General features: G+C 51.7%; 1 protein-coding gene across 2 annotated transcripts in view; it reads left to right on the top strand.

The window, feature by feature from the left end:
* ASTN1 (astrotactin 1) overlaps positions 1-20,196 on the top strand; it is a 57,420-nt gene that overhangs the window by 12,275 nt on the left and 24,949 nt on the right. For both annotated transcript variants that reach the window (XM_032995556.2, XM_032995555.2), the window contains exons 2-8: positions 8,730-8,917; positions 12,540-12,933; positions 13,756-13,902; positions 14,352-14,459; positions 15,549-15,698; positions 16,165-16,332; positions 16,526-16,610. In XM_032995556.2, the coding sequence (XP_032851447.2) occupies positions 8,730-8,917; positions 12,540-12,933; positions 13,756-13,902; positions 14,352-14,459; positions 15,549-15,698; positions 16,165-16,332; positions 16,526-16,610 (1,240 nt within the window). The remainder of the gene's footprint in view (positions 1-8,729; positions 8,918-12,539; positions 12,934-13,755; positions 13,903-14,351; positions 14,460-15,548; positions 15,699-16,164; positions 16,333-16,525; positions 16,611-20,196) is intronic.

Genomic DNA, 20,196 nt, shown 5'->3' with positions numbered 1-20,196 from the left:
AGCGCTCGGCCGGGGAAGCTGGGTCGGCCCATGGGCACGTGCGAGGGGGTTTGGCTGGCAAAGATGATGGGAAAGCCTTCCCTCCTGTTCCTGTCCCTCCCGGCACAGTGGGAAAAAATGTGTCCCCGTGGCACAGACACGGGTGGGCAGGAGAGGGGCAGAGCTGTGGTGGTGGGGGAGGATGCTCTGCAGCCGCCCTGGGCACCGAGGGGATCCCACTGAGCAGTGGGAGAAGGCAGGCAGCTCCGCAAAGTTCTTTGAGGTTTCTCTGGGGTGTAGTGTTAGATAAATGGAAGACACCGTGGTTACTTTGCCTCTAGATTTCCCATAGCTGCTGGTAAAAGAGCCCCAAGTGCATCCTGGGGTGGGTTTGTTTGGATTCAGGAGAAACGGTGAAGGAGCTGTTGCAGACCTCGGCTGTGCAGCACCGCTTCTTCCTCTCCGTATTTCTCCCTCTCTTTCAAATCCCCGCTCTGCACTTTCTGTCCTTCCTGCAAAGGCAGCTGCCTCGGAGCAGCTTAGGCTTCAAAGTTCCCAAAATAGCAAAAGTTAAAATAAATTGTAAAAAAAAATATATTGCTACAAGATCAAGTCAGTGCCCTACTTGCACCCAGGCTTGGAGCTTCAAAGTGGCTACAAAGAGCCCCCCACAACATCCGCGGTTGGGCATCTCAGCGCTCGGGGTCCCATCTTCATCCTCCTGACATCACGGGAGATTTTGCAGTAGCCAGGATGGGGCTGCAGGTAGTTGCATCCGTTTGAAAGTGGCAGGGGGGTGTGTGGGGGGTGTGGGTTGGTTCTGCTGCTTTTGCTGCCCATGGGGGGCAATCCTGAGAAGGTCTCTCGTGGAGGAGAGGGTCATGGTGGCTGCGGCGATGGACAGGTCCGTGCGGGTGAGATGGGTGTCCCCAGGGCTGTGTCCTGCGCCCACCAGCCCCGTCCCCTGGCCAGGCAGGTGGGCAAACAGCTCCTTGCAGGGAGGCTCCGTGCTCAACGCGGTGCTTTGTGCCTCTGCCGGCTCCGCTGATTTATATAGATCATCAATATGACAATTATATACACCTGCAGATTTAATTACCTCCATTTTCGTCAGGCGGCGACAGATTTATGCCTCTATTCAGTTCCTGTAAATCTGAAACAAGCTTGACTAGACCCAAAAGTCCTCCCATTGATCACTACGCACTGGCTGGTCTCTGGCCCTCTTGACAAGCTCTTCTTTCATGAGTGATAAATTCAAGATGCACAGTTAACTTTTTCCCCTTCTACATCTTTCTTTCTTCCTTTTTTTTTTTTTTTTTTTCTTTTTTTCCTTCCTTCTCCTCATTATCTTTCAAAGCCTCTCCGTAAACTTAAAAATGGAGCTTGAAACTGCGTAAGAACTTCTAAGCACCGAAGAGTTTATGATATTAGGCTACAGTCTGCAGTAGCCAATGCCTGCCTTCTCCATCCCGGTATGGGGCCACTGGTGAGGATTTGTCCTGCCCCTGAGACCAGCATCTCTCCTTCCAGGGCAGGCAGGAGGAAGAGGAGGACCACCTCTTGGAAAAACACTTGGCCCCGCTGTTGGCAGGAGAGCGGACAGGGTTATTTCAGTCCTGTTTCACCCCCTGGGGGGGTGGGGGGGCACCTCATCCCTCCCATGTCCCAAAAGACTGGCAGGTCCTGGTTCTCCCCCTAGGAGACAAGGAATGAGCAGCCATGCTCGTTTCCTGTGCCGAGAACGGGAACGCCGAAATAACATCTAATTTTCCCGACCTCTTGGCCTCAGCACAATGAGCACTTAAACAAATTAGTCTGCAGAAGTGAGCTGAAGTTTACCCTTGAAGTGAAGTCCATGTCATCTCTGTAATGCATCCCCCCCCCCCCCCCCCCCCCCTCTCCTGTCCCACCACCGCCGCTGCCTGACCTCTCCTGTACGATATGCTCCGATGTCTTGCTAAGTGCCTGGCAGATGGGCTGCAGTGGCCGGCCATTACCTTCCCTGCCAGCCCACGATGGATATAAATAGCCCTTTGCCTCCCTGTGAAAATTGCTGGCGGGCTCGGAAAGCTGAAGGTAATCTTGGCAGGTGTTTTGGGTCTGTAGGGTTTGATGGCATGGAAGGGCTGGGGTTTGGAGAGGGGGAGTTGCCGGCTGGGACTTGAGAGACTATCTCAACAGGAGGAAGCTGCCTTGAGGTCTCCTTCCCCCAGCGAGGCAGTGCCTGGAGGAGCAGAGGGTCTCAGCTGCTGCTGAAGGGACATATGGATGCGGGATGCATCCTTCAAGGGTGGCTTGGGCAGCACCTAGCTGGCTTTGCGGCCACCCTCCAGCCCCAAGACACTAGGCAGTGCCAGGGGCAGCAGGTCTGTGGTTCCTTGGCATCTCCAGACAATGCAAGCAGCTGATAATTGGGGAAAAAAATGTTAAAAAATGCAGCATATGTAGTTGCTTCAGGGTTTTCTGGAGCTCAGATTTGCCTCCGGGCTCTCTGGCTCGATAGCTGTTGGTGGCTCTGTCTTCCTTGAATTCAGTTCCTTTCTCAGTGCTTTCATACTTTACGGTGGATGAAACAGAGCCTTTTGTTAGTTTTTACATGCCTCATTCTTGCAAAGTGAGAAATAGCGAATAATCATTGCCTTTCCCACTGCTCCACCGGCTTCATGATTTTATAGGCTTTTATAATGTCTCTGCTCAGTTGTTTGTTTTCCTTGCTGAGGAGTCCTAACGCAGTTGGTTTCTCCTGTCCACAAAGCCGTTTGCAACATCTCACTTTCCTTGCACCCCTCCTCCGAACCTTCCAAACTTTGCCTCCTCTGTTACGAGATGGCTGACCTGAATACCACTTGCAGGTTTCGAGGCTGGCTTGCTTTCACCAAAGTTGAATTTCACCTGCCCACTTCCTTGCCCACTTTCCTCCAGCACTTCGCAGCTTTAGCTTTGAGGAGTCTAAATTTAGCATTGGTGACCAACTTTGTCATTCGCCTCCTCTTCCAGAGTGTTTCTGAACAGCCGAGGTCCTGACAGTGATCTCTGCGGGGCTTCTTGGTAACCTCCTTTCATCATGAAAACTAACCTCTTATTCCTCCCACGCCTGGTGGGCTTCAAGAGGACTTTCCCTCTTCTGCCAACCTCGTTTTGGTGCCTTGGGAACCTTTGAGGGTGTATTTTGACAAGAATTTGAAATGAGTCCATCAAACTGGATCACCCTTATCTACTCTCTTACAGTGTTGAATCACCCATATTTACCCACACACCGACCGGTTCTTCTAACAAAATGTCCAGAGAAGAAGTGGAATTTGCTGGTCTGTAATTTCCATGATGCACAATAGCTTTTTTAAGGGATTGAGGTCTCCTCTGCCAAGTTTTACTTCTCTGGTTGCTCACCTTTTCTGAGCAATAGCTGTTGTGGTGGTGGAGTTCAGTAGATGTCCTCCTCCGTGGCTTGTAGGTGAGCACCATCTGGGCTAAGGGGTTCGTGCTCTCCATCTCTCTAATTTGCTGGGAGGCAATTTAACCAGGACAGTAGTTTTCCGTGGCTAACTGGGAGCTTCTCCATCATTTGGGCTCTTTCCGTGGAGACCTGGGTTTTCCTCTGGAAGAGGTGATGTGATGGCATTGCAGAATGGGTTATCAACTACAGATGTGATCCTTCCTGGGTTTTATATATCAACCCTGCATCTTGTAGTTGTTGTCACTCATTTTCTTTATTTTGCTTTTGCTCACTGTTGTGGTGTGGGGCTGTGGGGTTTTATTACATGATCGTGTTTCCCGAGTGTTGGTCCACAAGGTGGATTTGTCTCTCTTCCCACATCTCTGTGGTTCACGGTTACATCAGACAGGACCAAACTAACAAAACAGGAGTGAAAATCAAACACCAACGAATGTCACATTCTGCTCGTTGTTTTTCCCGGCTTTTGGTCAAAATCGACAAACGCAGTGGAAAAATAACCTCGGAGGGGGTGGCTCACAGGTGCGGTTGGGCACGTCCTTGGGTCCGCAGGGAAGAGTGGGGCAATGGGGCACATCATGTTGTGAGGTCAGCAGCTGCAGAGCAAACCCAGTCAACTCAGACCCATTAATGATGAATCGGTGTCCTTCGCTCTGGAAACGGCTGTGCGGCACAATGTCACTCCCAGAGTGATGGAGGGTTTTGTTGTTAAAGAAAGGGACGAATTAGGGCCGTGGCATATTCAGGACAAAAAAATTCCCAGTTCAAGGCTAAAGCGTGGCTACAGCTTTGAAATGTAAGTCCCTGATGACCTTCCTAAAAGCAAAGGCACCCTACGTTTCAAGGAGAAACCTGGTTAGCTGTCGGCCTTGCTATGACAGCTAATGGCTTCACGTGGACTGGCCCCATGTGCAGATGTTGTGGTGGGGTGATCTCTCTGACCTAGCCAGAGAGTGGCTCCAGATACAGTGGGTGGCTTTTCCTTGAGCCTTTAGGTTCTCCCATGGGCTGTGGGTCTTTTGGAAATTTTAACAGAGGTGCCCTGTCCCGTGAAGCAGGTTCCTAATAGATAAAGTGAGGTTTGTGTTTCCTGGTACTGAAAAGCTGGATTGTCTTGAAATGTAGAATGACCTACAGAATGAGCTGCTTTTCCTACATGAGACTGAAGACAGGAGAAAAAATGCAGATGAAATATGGATAGTCAGTGATGGATGTGATTTTTTCAAACGGGACCATAAAAACGTGATTATCCCATGAAAGATGTGCTGCTAAAAGCTTGGAAATAAAAACGAGTTAAATATCAGGATATGCTTTTTGACATCTGAATTGATAGGAATCAAGGCCTGAGGTCCCAGCAGAGAGTGCGAGTGGCTCGTGGTGGGAAGGTCTCCTGAGTTACTTCAGACATTGGAGACCCTTGGAAGAGTGCAAGGTCAGGGCTTGCTTTAACCCGGTTAGAGCTCTTTAAAGGATGTGTGAGGTTTAGACACGGAGCAAAAGCCTTAGTTAATGGGGAACAAATAAAAACACAGTCAGGTTCTGGATGGAAAATAAGCCAGGTTTAAATGTTAATGAGGAAATATAAGTCCAAGTCAAAATCTGCGCTCTGCTGAATGAAATGCATCCGCAGAGACTGGCGTTATGGCAGAGTTCATTTGACTAATCGGAGGCGTCTATTAATGCAAAACGCTTCCAAATGGAAAGGAAAATTGTTTTGCCATTTTTATTTTCCCATCAAGATGCTGGTGCGTGTTTTTAAGGAGAGTTGCTCTTCTTTGTGTGCCACAGTGCCGGGTCTCGACAGGGGGACGAGGACGCGGGAATGGGTCCACGTAGACATTGGGCTTGGGGGCCATGGTTTTGACGCTGCAGAATTGGGATGTGACGGAGGTGTTGCCTCCCTAAAAACCTGGGAGATTCAGAGGTGTTGCCTCCAGAAGGACTGGGCTAGCTTTGGGTGGGACAGCTGTCCCTAGGGAAATGAGGTTTTTTGGGATTATCAGTAATGAAGCAGGTATAAATCCACCCAATTCCAGCAACTTCATCTAGACTTTTGTCCTCTCCTCATTTTGCTTCTCTACAACCTTTCCTTCCCCCTTCCATTCCCTCGCAGATGGTCTGGGAGGGGAGCAGCCACGGCCGTTATGTTGAAAGCATCAGCCAGGGTCTTTGGCGGCTGCTGCTCCTGTAGATGCAAAGGACCCAGGCCACATTTGATACCAGGTGAACGCAGCACAGCCTAATTAGTGGTCTCCTACTGTTATTAACACCTGACTTAGGCAGGCTATTTTTTAACAGAGGTGCAAGAAGTTAATACTAGTGCTAATGGCTTTGTATGCAAGTCCTTAATGAAAGCCATGCAGGGACCAGGCCTATCATCAATATCTTTCAAACTTTGAACTTGAAATTATCCTCTCCTGCCTTTTTTTTTTTTTTTTTTTTTTTTTTTGGCTTTCTGTCCACTTTCCCACCTCCTCTGGGGTCTCCTGGCTCCGCGGTACAAGGTGGCTTGCAGGGTTGGCACCTGCCAGGCGCATGGCAAGGCTGAGCCCCTACGGCATCCAGATAAATGGCCCCAGTTGGCTACATGGGTCACTGTAGCATCTCCCACCACGTGTTGAGATGTCTGCTTGGAGAGCAAGACAAAGATACCAGTGGAATGCATTGGACTGGGAGAGGAGAGCAAGGGGATGCTGCGTTAGGGAAGAAGCATGGTCTTGGTCTTCATCTTGGTCTTTGTCTTGTCTTGGTCTTGCTTGAACCAAATTCCAGGAGAACTTCACAGGTGCAGGAAAGCATTTATATGTGTAATTTTTTAAAGTAGAAATGGAATGGGATAGGTTCAGCTGGCACATTGCTGAGACCCTCAAGGAGAGGAGGAGGAGGTCCAAGGTTGAAACTCACTCATCCAGGTGCTGCCTCGAGAGCCTTTGACCAGGGCAGGAGCAGAGATGGTGGAGCAGCCTTTTTCTGCGGTGTGATGGGGAGGTCAGAGCCTGCTGGTTTGGGGCAACAGCAGTTGATTTCTGGTGTGTTTTCCACTGTTTCTAGCATTTCTGACTTGTGTGTGATGCAGCCGCAGGGTTGTGTCATGATGTCTGGTGGGAGAGGATAATGCTCAGGCTCTGTGGTTGGATTGTGCTCTTTTCAAACAAGAATCCATTTTTTATTGAAATAGAATTTTCTTTTAAAAAATAAGCCTGTTTAAATAAATTTGGAATTATGACAACCTATTTCAAGGCTTAAATTTACTATAATCTATTAATCATTTAAATAACTTCCATCAAGGAGTCCTCCTCAAATATTAATGAGCTCAAGGGTGCTGCTTTTTCAATGATATGTCAGATCAGGAGGAAAACATCTTTAACTCTAGCTTTCTAAATGTCACAATGTCATCTACTTAGTATCTATTATTTTCACTCTTTACAATGGAGCAAATGCTGGTATTTACATTTTTCCAAATGTCAGTATGTTGAGTTCCTGTTGTGCATAAAAGCTCTTGCCTTAATTACTCCTAATTTCACGTTAGCAGGCAGGTGCGGGGAGAATATTTTCTTCCATTTGAGCTCGTTCATTTGAAGTTGAGAAGCTGTGGGGAGCTGGGGAAGCAGGAAAGCCTGTTTTCCCTTCTCAGCCCATGAATAAAGACCAGGTGGGAGAGGAGGAGATCTGCTTCTTCAAACCCTCCTGGCTCCCAGGACTGGCTTTTCAAAGAGGATCTGTGTGTCTAAACACACAGCTCAGTGGTTAGAGGGAATTTCAAAAGTGCTTCTGGCTTCCTTGATGCTTTAACTCCTCTCGGTTTTGCTTCCCGGTGGCATCGAGGAGAGCTCAGCATCTCTCTGCTTGGGACACTCAAAGCGCACTGATTACCACCAGAAATACGGCCCGTGCTGAGCAGAAACTATCTGCCAATTCACTCGCTGTGGCTAATGTTTCTTTTGATTAATCAAATCAGTTTGGGAGGATGAACCTAGTTCCTGATGCAGATTTCCCCCCCCCTCTCCCCGGTAGCTAGCTCACTTAAGGCAGCCTAATGAAATTAATTAACAGTGAATTTAAAATGTTGTTTTTTGGCACTGTAATTGAATTCCAGTTTTCATTTGAAGGCAGCATGAAACAAGCAAAATAAAGATGACAATTTGCAAAGCGAGCCGGGCTCTTTCCCACTGCTGTCAAAACGCACGGCTACAAATGGGATGGAGTGGATGGGTCTGGCCAGACCGGTCCCGTGGGGCACAGACAGGAGGGGAAGTTGCATCTCACTGGGAAGCTCATCCCATTTTTAACGGTCCTTCCAACAAGCTCAGCTGAAGGTTGTATTTTCAGGAAAAGTAAGGCAGGCTCGAGCTGATGGCTGAGATCAAGGTGGTCTGAGGTGGTGACTGAGGTGATCTCTCCTGAAATGGAGATGTTGGCTCATCTCTCCTAGGGATGTGCCAGTGTCACCCTCCCTTTTGCTAAGACCCAGCCATAAGATGTCTCTGAAATTTTGGAGTCAGCCAGGTGAATTTCTTTTAATTCAGCATTTAGTATCCTGCAGACTGTGTCATGTCCCTGTCCTCAGCTGCTCCTCCTGCTCGGGTGTCCTCTGCTGCTGTCACTCCTCAGCCCAGCTCTGTCCATCTGTCCCACTGCCCCCAAACCCTGAGGTTAAAGGTGCTTAGGGGAAAGTCAGGGTGTTTGGGCAGAAGGTGCAGGTACGTCTGCAGATCTCAGGGCTGAGTCCTGTGTGTGGAGCTGTAAAAAGTGGTTGAAGACTGAAAACCTCCAGATGCACCTCAGTCAGAGCCAGAGCTGCAGGTGTGATCACAGCCACGGGCATCTTTCTCCATTCAGAAAGGATGGGAAATATTTTCTGTCTGCAATAATTTGCGACATGGTCCCAATGATCCCATTAGTGCTGCTGAGAAGTTGTCCTATATCCTCTGCTCACCATGGCTAGAGCTGTGTTTAACATGAAGCACGTAGGTGAAACCCATCCAAATTAGGGCTGGAAGAATGCTGTCGGGCTCCCCGGCTCGGGGCCTGGGATGCTGTCAGTAAGTGCTCTGTCCCTGCACCACATCCAGATTTCTGGAGAGGCCCACATGTGGATTTTACCCAGAAGTTTGACTTTATTCCACTTTAATCTTTCAGGTCAGGTAGGGACAGCCATGGTGCTGGAGGGAGGTGACAGGAGGAAACTTGCTGTGTGTGTGTCCCTTGGTCCTTCCACCCATTTTTGGGGAGGAGGCAAAAGTCCCCCCCATCATTCCTCTCCTCCACGTTTCCTGCGTGACCGGTTTTGCTTTTGCAGAGATCTCGGGCAACACGGACGACATCCCACTGGTGCGCTGGCGGCAGCAGTGGCTGGAGAACGGCACGTTGCTCTTCCACATCCACCACCAAGATGGGGCCCCCAACCTGCCCGGCTTCGACCCCACAGACGAGCCCCAGACCGAGTCGGCAGAGGAGGAGCTGAGAATCCTCCACATCTCCGTCATGGTACGTGATGGGAAATAAACCCCCTTTCTGGTGTCCAGAAGCTTGTAGAAAATTCAGGGGCTTTTGAAAAGCTGTGTTTCCCCAGCTGGCTCCGGCTGTCCTAGGGTGGGCAGCTGAGCCCACCTTCTGGGGCTGGTTAAGATGCCCCGGGCACCTCTCCAAATGATGCTGCATGCAGGGTGCTTTAACATCGCGCTGCTTTCAACCCCTCTGTCCTGGTGTGAGCTGGAATAGAGTTAATGTTTCTTTTTGGTAGTTAGAATAGTGCTGTGTTTTGGGTTCAGTATGGGGTTTGGTAGGAGAAGAATGGTGATGGCACACTGATGTTTTCAATTGTCGTTGAGATTTCAAGGACTCTCCAACTCCCCACATCCTGCCCGTGGGCAGGTGCACAGGAGGCAGGGAGGGAGCACGGCCAGAGCACCGGGCCCAAACTGGCCAGTGAAATATTCCATATCATGGAACATCATGCTCACTGTATAGAGGAGAGGTGGCTGGAAAGGGGCTCTTTCCTGCTTCCAGGATTGCTATTGCAGGATACTGGTATTTCAGGATCGCTAGCTGGGAACGGGCTGGGTATCGGTCAGCGGGTGGTGAGCAATTGCATTGTGCATTGCCTGTTTATACTTTCTATTATTGTCAGTGTTTTACTTTATTACCATTTTTAAACTGTTTTTATCTCAACCTGCGCCGTTTCCCTTTGCCTCTCCGATTCCCTCCCCCATTCCCAGGTTGGGGAGGGTGGGCGAGCGGCCGCGTGGGGTTTGGCTGCCGACCAGCTTCAAACCACAACACACTCCCTTAGTTTGCATCGCTTTGCAAATATGTTTGCAGGGGTGCCTTTATCCCCAGCGGGGTGCTGGGCTTTGAAGGTCTCAACCTCCCTTAACCCAGGGTTCATTCCCATTGACTTTGTCCGGAGCCCTTTGCTCGGTGGATGGGTCCCGGTGCCACTGGGCACTGTCACCGCCGCTTTTTTCAGCGCGGCAGCCCTATGGCTGCTGTTCTGCAGCGTGCAATAAGCAAGAGCATCCCATGCGTGGAGGCTGCACCTCTCTCCTCCTCCCCCCAGGCACGCAGGGACAAGGTTTTGATGGCAGAGAAAGGAGGGCGAGACAGAGATCTGTGTGTTGGATGTGAACCTGTGGTTTGTTGGTCGGGGTTTGTTTTTTTTTTTTTTTTTTTGTTACGCTGGAAAAAATTTGAAGAATCCAACAATTTTTGTGCCACTGGAAGATAATTAGCCGGAGACAATGTGTTGCCGAGGCTGCAAACAGGCTGTTTAATGGTGCCTACTGTAATGAGAGTGACAATAGCTCTTCCAGATTGCAGCCCCAGGCCAGGTTTCTCCTCCATCATTTGTGCTTGATTAGTCTCGAGGAAAAAAATAATCACTGGCAAAGCTGCCCCCAAAACCATTTTGCACCATTATCTTCTTTTTATTGTCCGTTCCCAGCTGCTCCTGAGAGAGCGCATCACCTCGGGAGAGGCTAGCCCTGCTCTGCCACGGTGGTCTTGGTCTTCTTGGGTATTGCTGAATTCCAAGATCAAGACAGGAGTGCTTGAAAGAAGGCTAATCATCAACCTGATGTCTGCAATTCATTGCTCTCGTGGCAAAATGTGTATATTCAGATTGAATCCTGCCTCTCCCCCTTCCTCCCCATCACTCTCAGCTCTGCTCCAGTGGCACCCTTACACCCTGACAGAAAGAGGTTGGCTTTTGTGCCAGGAGACGGGATCACGTGGAGTTTTCAAGGCTGATTTTCTTTCTTTCCCGTGTGGTTGCCAAGAGAAGAAGTGTGAGCGAGGGGCTGTATCCATCGTGGCAGCAGCCGGCACGTGGCCTGTGCGAGAAGCCTTCCCGCGCCCCTCCAGCTCAGGGCTCCTCTCGCAGCCGTGGTACGAGTGCCGGGTTTGGGGGAGGATGAAGGCAGAACGGGGAGGTCCGTGGAGAAGAACCGGGGGGTCTGAGGTGGAGCCCTGCCCCCCCTCCAACAAGCGGTGGGTGGAGGGGACTCCGTCACTGGTTTCCATCCTCCCTTCGGAGCCTCTTGGAATCTCAAGCGGCCGCAGGCTGCCTTTCCTCAGGGATAGCCTGAGGTCTCAGACTGTCAGGGCAGAAGAAATTCGGTTTCAATTAAATACTTGGTCTTTTTTGAGAACCCACAGCTGCAGTCCTAAACAAATGGGCATCCGCCTGACTTCAGCTCCGGTTTGGTCTCCCTTCTTTACCAGCACAGGCGTATGGCAGAGCTCCCTGGTGTTTGGGGGATTCAGGGTACACGCCGAGGGCAGCAAAGGGATGCCAGGAATGCACCGGTGTTACTCCCACCTCCTTGTCCCCCTGCCTGCAGATGGGCCCTTCCCCAGGGTGATGGAGAGCCATTACATGGCCCATCTCCGGTGGGGTGGAGATAGCCTCCACTTATTTATGGATCAGAAGAACTCAAAGGAATTTGAACCTGATAGAGAACTGACTTTACCACTAAAATCTCAGTACGAGCATGGCCAGGCATGAATCCAGTGCCAGTTTTCAGCCCCAGTGAGAGATTTCCCGTCCTCCCAGCTGCAGGCTCCTGGCCAAAGAGACGCCGTGTGCCAGCCAGGCCCCCCTCCTCTCCTGGACTGCTTGTCTCCTTAATCACTGGAGTTTCTTTGTTTTTCTTCCTTTTTTTTTAAAGATAGTTTGGTAGGAATCTAGGGGGGTGCACTGCAGCAGCTCCATTATCCTGGGAATGAAAGAGGGTTAAACTGTAATAGCCATTAGAGCTTCTTTTCCAGCTGCCTCTCCTGCTTCTCATTCAATAATTCCTTTAATGTTTTATCTTAATGGAGCAGATTATTACTATTATTTTATTTTATCAAGATCACCTATTACATAGAAAAGAGGAGGAGGACTGGAGCCATGGAAAGACATGGATCTCGTAGCTGGCTGTGTGTTTTAAAAATAATATTATTATTACTATTATTATTATTATTGGTAGACTGGGCATAAAGGGCCAGCTTGGGCTTTCATCTCGCCGCCTCTATCTCTGCGCAGTGACGATGTCTCCGCAGGATGGTGACCCTGGGGACAGTGGTGAGGTGGCAGGGCTGGGTGCAGTTTTGGGGTCCATCCCTGCAAGGCAGGAGCTTGTTCAGTCTTTTCCCCCCAGGCCTTCCCCAAACAACGCTTCGGTCATCAGGCTGTCTCGAGCCTTGATCTCCTTTAATCCGTGCTGCAATTTTTGCGGGATGCCCTGGGAAAATCTCCCAAGATTGAGAGTGACAGCACTGAAACCGGCTGGAAACGGCTCAGAAAAAGTTGCCCATAGGAGCATTTGCCTGGAATAAATCTGATCTCTGCTTTCAAAGATGTGTTGAGGGAGAGTGAAACAAAACACTCTCTGCTTTAAATGCTGCTTTTTCATGCCTCGGTGGTGACTTCAAAGCTGGTCTAACTTGAGGCAGGCTTCATCTGGGTGCGCTTGGCCAACGCTGGGTGCTCCCTGGTGTGACCAGGCTCCTCTCACCGTTGCCTTTGCTTTGGCCACCCCGGAGCATCCCCGGGGTGTTTGCATCCCCAGGGGGATGGCTGGTGCTGGCCCCCCCGGCTGAGCCCTGCTCGTGTTTGTGCCCGCAGGGCGGGATGATCGCCCTGCTGCTCTCCATCCTCTGCCTGGTGATGATCCTCTACACCCGCCGGCGGTGGTGCAAGCGGCGCCGGGTGCCGCAGCCCCAGAAAAGCGCCAGCGCCGAGGCGGCCAACGAGATCCACTACATCCCCTCAGTGCTGATCGGGGGCCACGGGCGGGAGAGCCTGCGCAACGCCCGCGTGCAGGGCCACAACTCCAGCGGGACGCTCAGCATCCGTGAGACCCCCATCCTGGACGGCTACGAGTACGACATCACCGACCTGCGGCACCACCTCCAGCGCGAGTGCATGAACGGCGGGGAGGACTTCGCCAGCCAGGTCACCCGCACCCTGGACTCGTTGCAGGGCTGCAATGAGAAGGCCAGCATGGACCTCACACCAGGTGGGGACGGGACAGTGGGGCATGGGCTGAGCTGGGTCCTTTCCAACTTATCTTCTCTCCATCGCTCCATACCTGTGTTTTCCTGTGAGCATTTTCCCTGGGTTTTCATTGCCTGTGAGATGTTGCTGGCGCTCTGAAGGTGCTTCCATTCCTGGGAGACCTTGCAGCCAGTTGAAGGCACTCCCTGCTTAGTGGGACGTGACTGGGACAATGCAGGATGGAGCTTTGAGGGGAAGGGATGTGGTTCTTATGGCCTGATGGAGAACCAGAATGGTGTCCCCTCCAAGCTACCCCATGGTGGCCCCCAAAATTCCCTTCTATATCCCAGGATTTCCGGTGTCTTCTCCAGCTGAGGTTTTTTGTAGCAAAATTACACTTGCCATCAGTACAATTCAGAGTTAACGCTGTCTTCTGATCACCAGCAGAGATTCTTTGAGGCTTGTAACACACTTGCTCGTTGGCCGTATTACCAACTGTGCCATCCAGCTGGAGCCTTCTCAACTGAGACATGGTTTGGAAAGACCTTGGTGTGGTTTCTAAAGCTCTCCAGGGGTTTTCTTTATAGACCTGGGTATGCAGAATTACCCTGAGAGTCTGAATGTTAAATCTCAGCTGTTGGCTAGCTTGGTGGAGGTGCTGGTCCCCTTCAGGCTTTGAGGAACTCATGGGGTGCATTGGGGGCAGCTCCACCCATTGGCCACGGGACCCCAGTCTTCTCATGCAGATGCTGGAGATGGATCTAAGGAAAATCTCTTTCTCACCTCCCTCCTTTTTTAAAATCTTTATCCCTGAAAGATTTTACCTTCAATTCTTCCTGCTCAGGGAGTGACAATGCCAAGCTGTCCCTGATGAACAAGTACAAGGACAACATCATCGCCACCAGCCCTGTGGACTCAAACCATCAGCAGGCCACGCTGCTGTCCCACACCTCCAGCAGCCAGCGCAAGCGCATCAACAACAAGGCGCGAGGTAAGGGGGGTCCCCAGGGTGGATGGGGTGCTCTGGGCTTCCACCCACCCACGATCCAGCAACTCATCCTCTCCTGGGGTGGAGAAATAGGGCTGGTGTTGGGCAAGAGCATGGAAAGGAGGGTTTGGGTGGAAGGAAGCGGAAAAAGTGATGTCTACAAATATGCAGATGATGTTGGGTTGGTTGGTTGCAAAGATGCAGAGGATGTTGGCTGCAGTAAATATGTTGTGATATCGGCACGGCCACAAGGAAAAGTTGCAAGGTAATGGGAGCTGTGGCAGGGGGCACGGCTGTGCGTGGTGGGGAGAAGATACTGTCCCTGCTGTGCCCAGAAGACAGAGATCCTGGTCTTCAAGGCAAGGCTTGCCCCGACGGGGTGAGGTAGGACACAGTGGCTTGGGGTGGCATGGTGCCAGCCTCGCCGTGACCACGCTCGGTGTCCCCTGCAGCTGGCTCAGCATTTCTCAACCCCGAGGGGGACTCGGGGACGGAGGCAGACACCGATCCCCAGCTGACCTTCTACACGGACCCCTCACGGAGCCGGAGACGCAGCCGAGGTGGGTGCAGCTGCGGAGGCGGGCGGCGAGCCGTGGCCCCTCTTGCCTTGTTTGTCATCGCCTCTCTGTGTTTGGAGACTTTCCATGTGCAAAAGATGGAAACCCAGGAGCAATCTGGGCTGCCGTGGGCAGGTGCTGGTCCCTGCTCCCACAAGGGGCTGTTGCTGCTCTCCGGCGGAGTTTCTCAGTAGAGGATGAAATATATTCTGATTTTTTGCTGAAGGCTTCTGCCAGGCTCTGGTGTGTATTAATGAGTAACACACTTCAAAGGCTGGCCCATGAGCTCCCGTGCTGCTGCAGGTTTTCTCCAGCACCATGCACGTACGAGCTGTATGTGCAGCAGAGGATGGGGACAGGCTTGGTCCCCAGGCAGAAACCTCGCCCCACTGCCCTGCACCACCCCTTTGGGAGGTTTTCTTCTCCAAGGAGGAGAGTCTGTATCTGTTTTCCCTCGCTCCAGCCTTGTGTGCTGGATGGTGCCTTGTTTTTCTGGGAGTGGTGGGACTGGGAGCCATCTCCTTCACCCCCAGCACCCATGCTGCGTGCTGGGAGGCTGGTTCAGGCTTTGCCTCCACAGGGGATAGCTCAGCCCTCAGCCAGCTTTTTCTGCTCAGATTTTTCAGCTGAGAGATTAAAAGTCAAAGACCTGCATGCCCTGAGCAGTTAGGGCTCTCTGGTGCTTTTTCAAAGGCATCCAGGAGGCTGTTATGGCAAAATTAACTTAAGAGAAGTTCTGAGAAGGAAGGGGAAAAAAAAAAAATATTGCATTTAATTTTCTTCTCAATCTCTCTGCTCTGCTTTAAAGTCCTGCTGCTGCAAAGGTCTTGGCATGTTGCAGTGCAGGGGTGCGGGAGAGCCTGAGTTACGGGGGCTTGGGGAGACCCCAGCTGCAGCAGATGGGAGGGTGGGTCCCATGGCAAAAGCTGCTTCATGCTCTTGAAAATCCAAAGTGGCTCTGCTTGATTGGATTGATGCTGGATTTCCAGGGGGCTGGGCAGGGTCTCTGCACCCCAAGATCCCCTGGATGCACCCCAAGATCTTCCTAGTTCCCCCAGGTCTCAGGTTTGAGTGCGCTTTCATGTTTTGCAGTGGGGTCCCCCCGGAGCCCTGTGAACAAGACCACACTGACCCTCATCAGTGTGACGAGCTGCGTCATCAGCCTGGTGTGCTCGTCCCACATGAGCTGCCCCCTTGTCGTCAAGATCACCCTCCACGTTCCTGAGCACCTCATCGCTGACGGTGAGCACCCCATGGTCTTACCCACCCTCTCCTGCCCCATTCTGTAAGGGAGGGGAGGAGGGAATGATGGAGAGGAAGGGTGCAGGATGGGTGCAGGATGGAGGAGACAGGCTTGGGATGGAGAGTACCGGTGTGGGATACAGGAGATGGGTGCAGGATATGGGATGGAGGTGGTCATCGTGGGACGGAGGGGACAGGCACAGGATGGAGGGGACTGTCATGGGATGGAGGAGACAGACATGGGATTGGGGGGACTGTCATAGAGCAGAGGGGGTGGGCACAGGACAGAGGGATTCATGGTGGAACAGAGGGGGTTGTTGCAGGACTAAGGGCACCGTCACAGGATGGAGGGGATGCACAGGGGACCATCACCAGATAGACGGGACCATCACCAGGTGGAGGGGACCCTCATGGGTTGGAGGGGACAGCAGTGGGTCACCGCTGCTGACTCCCCTCTCGGCGGCAGGGAGCCGGTTCATCCTGCTGGAGGGGAGCCAGCTGGATGCCAGCGACTGGCTGAACCCGGCGCAGGTTGTCCTCTTCTCCCAGCAAAACTCCAGTGGGCCCTGGGCCCTGGACCTCTGCGCCCGGCGCCTCCTCGACCCCTGCGAGCACCAGTGTGACCCCGAGACTGGTAGGTGGTCAGGTGGTTGGGGTGGGTTTGGGAGCTCACCTCTGCCTGCTCAACCCAGCTTTGGTGGGAAGATGTTTTCTCGCTTTGCTCCATGTGTGAGAAGAGAGCTGCTGTGTGCAGGCTGGGTTTGGCAGGGAAGAACCTGGAAAACCTTGTCTTCCCATGTCCCTCATGTCCCCCCCTCTCTCCATAGGTGAGTGTCTCTGCTACGAAGGTTATATGAAGGATCCTGTGCATAAGCATCTCTGCATCCGGAATGAGTGGGGAACGAACCAGGGGTGAGTGTGCCTGCTGCTGCGTGCCCAGGCTTGGACCATCCTTGCACGAGCTGCTGGGCTTCAGCAGCAGTAGGGCTGTGGCAAATCTTCTTGGGTGAAAGAGAGTCATCTTGGTGAATTGTAAGGTCAGTGCACGGCTGGGCTCTGCAGCAGGTCTGTGGAAGGCGAGGATTTCTATTCTTCGAAATAATCAGGGATGATGTAGAAAAGGCCATTGCTAGGTTTCAGAGTAAACACAGCCTGGAGAAGATCGAGGCTGCTCCTCTTCCCCTTGTGGGCAACCTCCTTGGCATCCTGTGCTTTGTGAGGCTTTTGGTTTGGGTGTCCGAGGCGTCAGAGGAGGGTTGAGGTTGGGCTGTGGCCCCTGGTGGAGGGGGGAGGCTGCGGGATGGGGACACCCCATTGAAATTCGGGAAAATTAGATGCTTCAATGCCCGTGGCCTGCGGGAACAGAGCAGTCGCCCTCTGCGCCCCAGCTTTACAACCCTGGAAGTGCAAAGCTAAATTTTTCTGATCTTTTGGCAGCAATTGCGTGCGGGATTTCAAACATTCCCACCTCCCTGTGACCCTCGGGGGATGCTCCATCTGGTCATTAACACTTCTGGGTCTCTGACATGCAGATGGGGACTTCCAGGGGTGGCTGGAGGTAGTGTGCAGAAAGCCAAGACCCCCTCAAAAGCAGAGGCCCTACATACGCTGGCACCTCCAACCCCCTTTTTCCTCCCCTCCTTGTGCCGCAGCTGGATCTGCGGCAGCCCCGCGCGTGGCAGGACGCCCTCTCTGAAGTCATTAGTCTTCACAGCAGGAAGACAAATTCATCAAAGGCCGGGCTTGGCGGTGCCCCTGCTGTGCTGCCGCGGGAGGCTGCCCGCTCCGGCCAGCCCTGGCTGCATCCCTTTGAACTGGGGCCCGGGGAGAGCACTGCCACTCTGCCTCCAGCCCCCTCTCTGTGTATTTGTTTCATTTAAAAAATGATTTAGCGATTAAATCCAGTGCCGTGGGACATAAGGGCAGCCGCTGTTGTGGGTGCCCTGAGCCAGGCTGGGGACAGGGCGATGCTCATGAGACTGGTGGCCCTGTGATGGGGGGATGTGCTGAGTGGTGTGGTCCGGGTCCCCAAACCGCTGCGAGGTACCTCAGCTGGGGTGGGAAAACACAGGCAGAAATACAGCTCCCTGCCCTGGTCATCCCCAGGGGACAAATGTCCAACAGGGTTGTCCCCAGTTCCTCTGTGCCCATCTAATAACAGGCACCGAGTGATAGAGACCAAAGAATGTGAGGAGGTATTCCCCCTGCCAGGGGCTTGCCCATTTTGGGACGTGTTGGGTTTAGGAGTGTCCCACAGTGGGTTGGAAAGAGCCCACGGCCATGCATGGCTTTGGTGTCAGCCTGTGCCTCGGTCAGAGCTACCAGCAGTGTGCTGGATCCACCACCTTGCAAAAAGCAAGAAGGCAAATGACTTTGTTCACTGAGGCAGGTAGTAAAAATGACTTTGTTCATTGAGGCAGCTAGTAAAAATGGTTAAGCACAGGTGGAGAAGCATTTGTTTCCTTCCCCTCTGCTTTTCCTTTGCTTCTGGGCATGGGACTGCATTTTCACACTTTTCCTCCCATGCACATTGCTCTTCTCTAGCTTCTTCCAGATCTAGCTGCTCTATCTTCTAAAGGGAAAGTGGAGAAAAAGCTGCTTTCAGGTGAATTGGGAAAAAATATAGATGGTAACAAGCTGGAGAGAAACCAGGGTCAGGAAGGACAAATCCATTCCTGCAGCCCTCTGGACCTGCTCGCAGCTCTGGATCCAGGTTTTGTCTCATCAATGACAACCCGAAAGGTGCTCAGGACACACTCTGTTCCTCCGGGGGGATTTTGGGCCCCGTTTCAGACCCAGGCCCATCCCGATGCCCCCATGGGAGCCTTCTCCATTTTCATGCTTGAGCCTTTGCCTTTCCGCCTGCAACAGTGTTCACACCTGGCCAGGATACATGTTGTCTTGGGTTTCTTCCCACATACCAGAGTTGGCTATGATAAATCATACGCAGCATTTCCAACATACTTTCCTGTTTGAGGCAGAGAAGCCTAGTAGATCTCTTATTCCCCAAGGTGCAACACAGCCCTAGACCATGGTTTGGGGCCATCAAAGTCCTTCTGCCCTTCTTTGAGCTCTCGAGGAGGCTCTGATGCTGCAGTGTTGGGGCTTTTTCAGCACCACCCTTTGAAAACTCCTCTCTCGAGTTGTTTGAAACGAGGGTCACTTTGTGTTTCTACTTTGAACTTGTCAGATTTTTGTTTCAGAAAATGGTAGCAGCTGAAACCACACTTAACCACATTTAACCACCCCTGGCTGTGACTTCCTCTATTTATAGGGGCTCTTGAAAACGTGTCCACACTAAGCGTCGTGATGTTAGCTTGGTGTTTAATGAGGATATTTTTTTCTGTGCTGTGATCTGTTCCTGATGTCCGGATGCTGCTTGGTGCAGCTCTGCCTGCAAGGGCTTGTGATGATGGAGGTCTCTTCTAGCTGTCCAAGGTGTCCCCTGTGAACCCTTGGCCTCCATAGGGTCATGTCTGTGACGAACTCTCTTTGGTCCAGCAGAACCATCTTGCCAGAGCCCATTTAACTGAATAACTTGTAACTTTAACCTGGTATTTAGGTTTTATGGGGTGGAGGTTGAGCTGCCAGACCACTCTGCCTTTTGTTGCGCTCATCAACTCACTCCCAGCTCTAGCCTGACAAGGTTGCCCACAGGCTCACCTCAAAGAGATGTCTTCAAATCTTCCGCTCTCTCCCCCCATCCCAAGGTGAGATCAACTGTGCCTGAATTGTTTCTGACCACTGTTTGTCTAATATGCTCCTAACCCCTCCAATATTAGAATGATGTGCTACAGCCATGGGTAGCACAAGCCAGGCAGCAAGTCAGTCCCTGGAGAAGCCACGTCAGCTCTTAGCAAAGGGGAATTCAGCAAAGCAGGTCCTGGGGGCTCTGCCAAATCCCTTGGCACGCTTGGGAGCGACGTGGCCTGGCTACGACCTCTTCTGTTTTCCTAGGGTGGCAGTTTTATCTGAAAACTCATTTCAACCCTTTGATTTAGATAGGTTTGCCACTGGTTTGTTTTTATTTACAGTGATTACAGGTTGACTCGGTGTCTGTCACTCAGCAGCATCTAATTTTGCTCAGGAAGGTGAGCTCATCTTTGAACTTTATTGGCGACGGCAGCGAGGCTTTGTGTGTTGTGTGTATTTTGGGTACCATGCTGAGATCCATGTCTCTGCTGTACATCTTTTACCCAATGCATCCTGTCCCTAAATCTTCATCAGCTTTTAAAAAAAATAAGATCTTTTTGATCATGGGTAGCAGATACATTTGATCAGCTGCTTTTTTTTGTGCTGCTCTTCAGCTGTTTTAAACAAATCTGGCTGGTGCTGTTTGTACGTTAACAGTCTGTCTTCCTACTTTGATATGGGTTGTTAATTAGCTGCTCTTCGGCTCTTACTCTAACATTTCCTGGGCAGGATGCAGTTTCCAGCAATCCAACCAACCCTGCCTCATCTTTGCTCATCAAACAAAATTCCTGCGGTTACTTAGTGG

This window comes from Tyto alba, unplaced genomic scaffold, assembly GCF_018691265.1.
Source record: "Tyto alba isolate M040663 unplaced genomic scaffold, T.alba_DEE_v4.0 Super-Scaffold_1000006, whole genome shotgun sequence".
Classification (NCBI taxonomy): Eukaryota; Metazoa; Chordata; class Aves; order Strigiformes; family Tytonidae; genus Tyto; species Tyto alba.
This window is presented reverse-complemented; position numbering and strand designations above follow the sequence as displayed.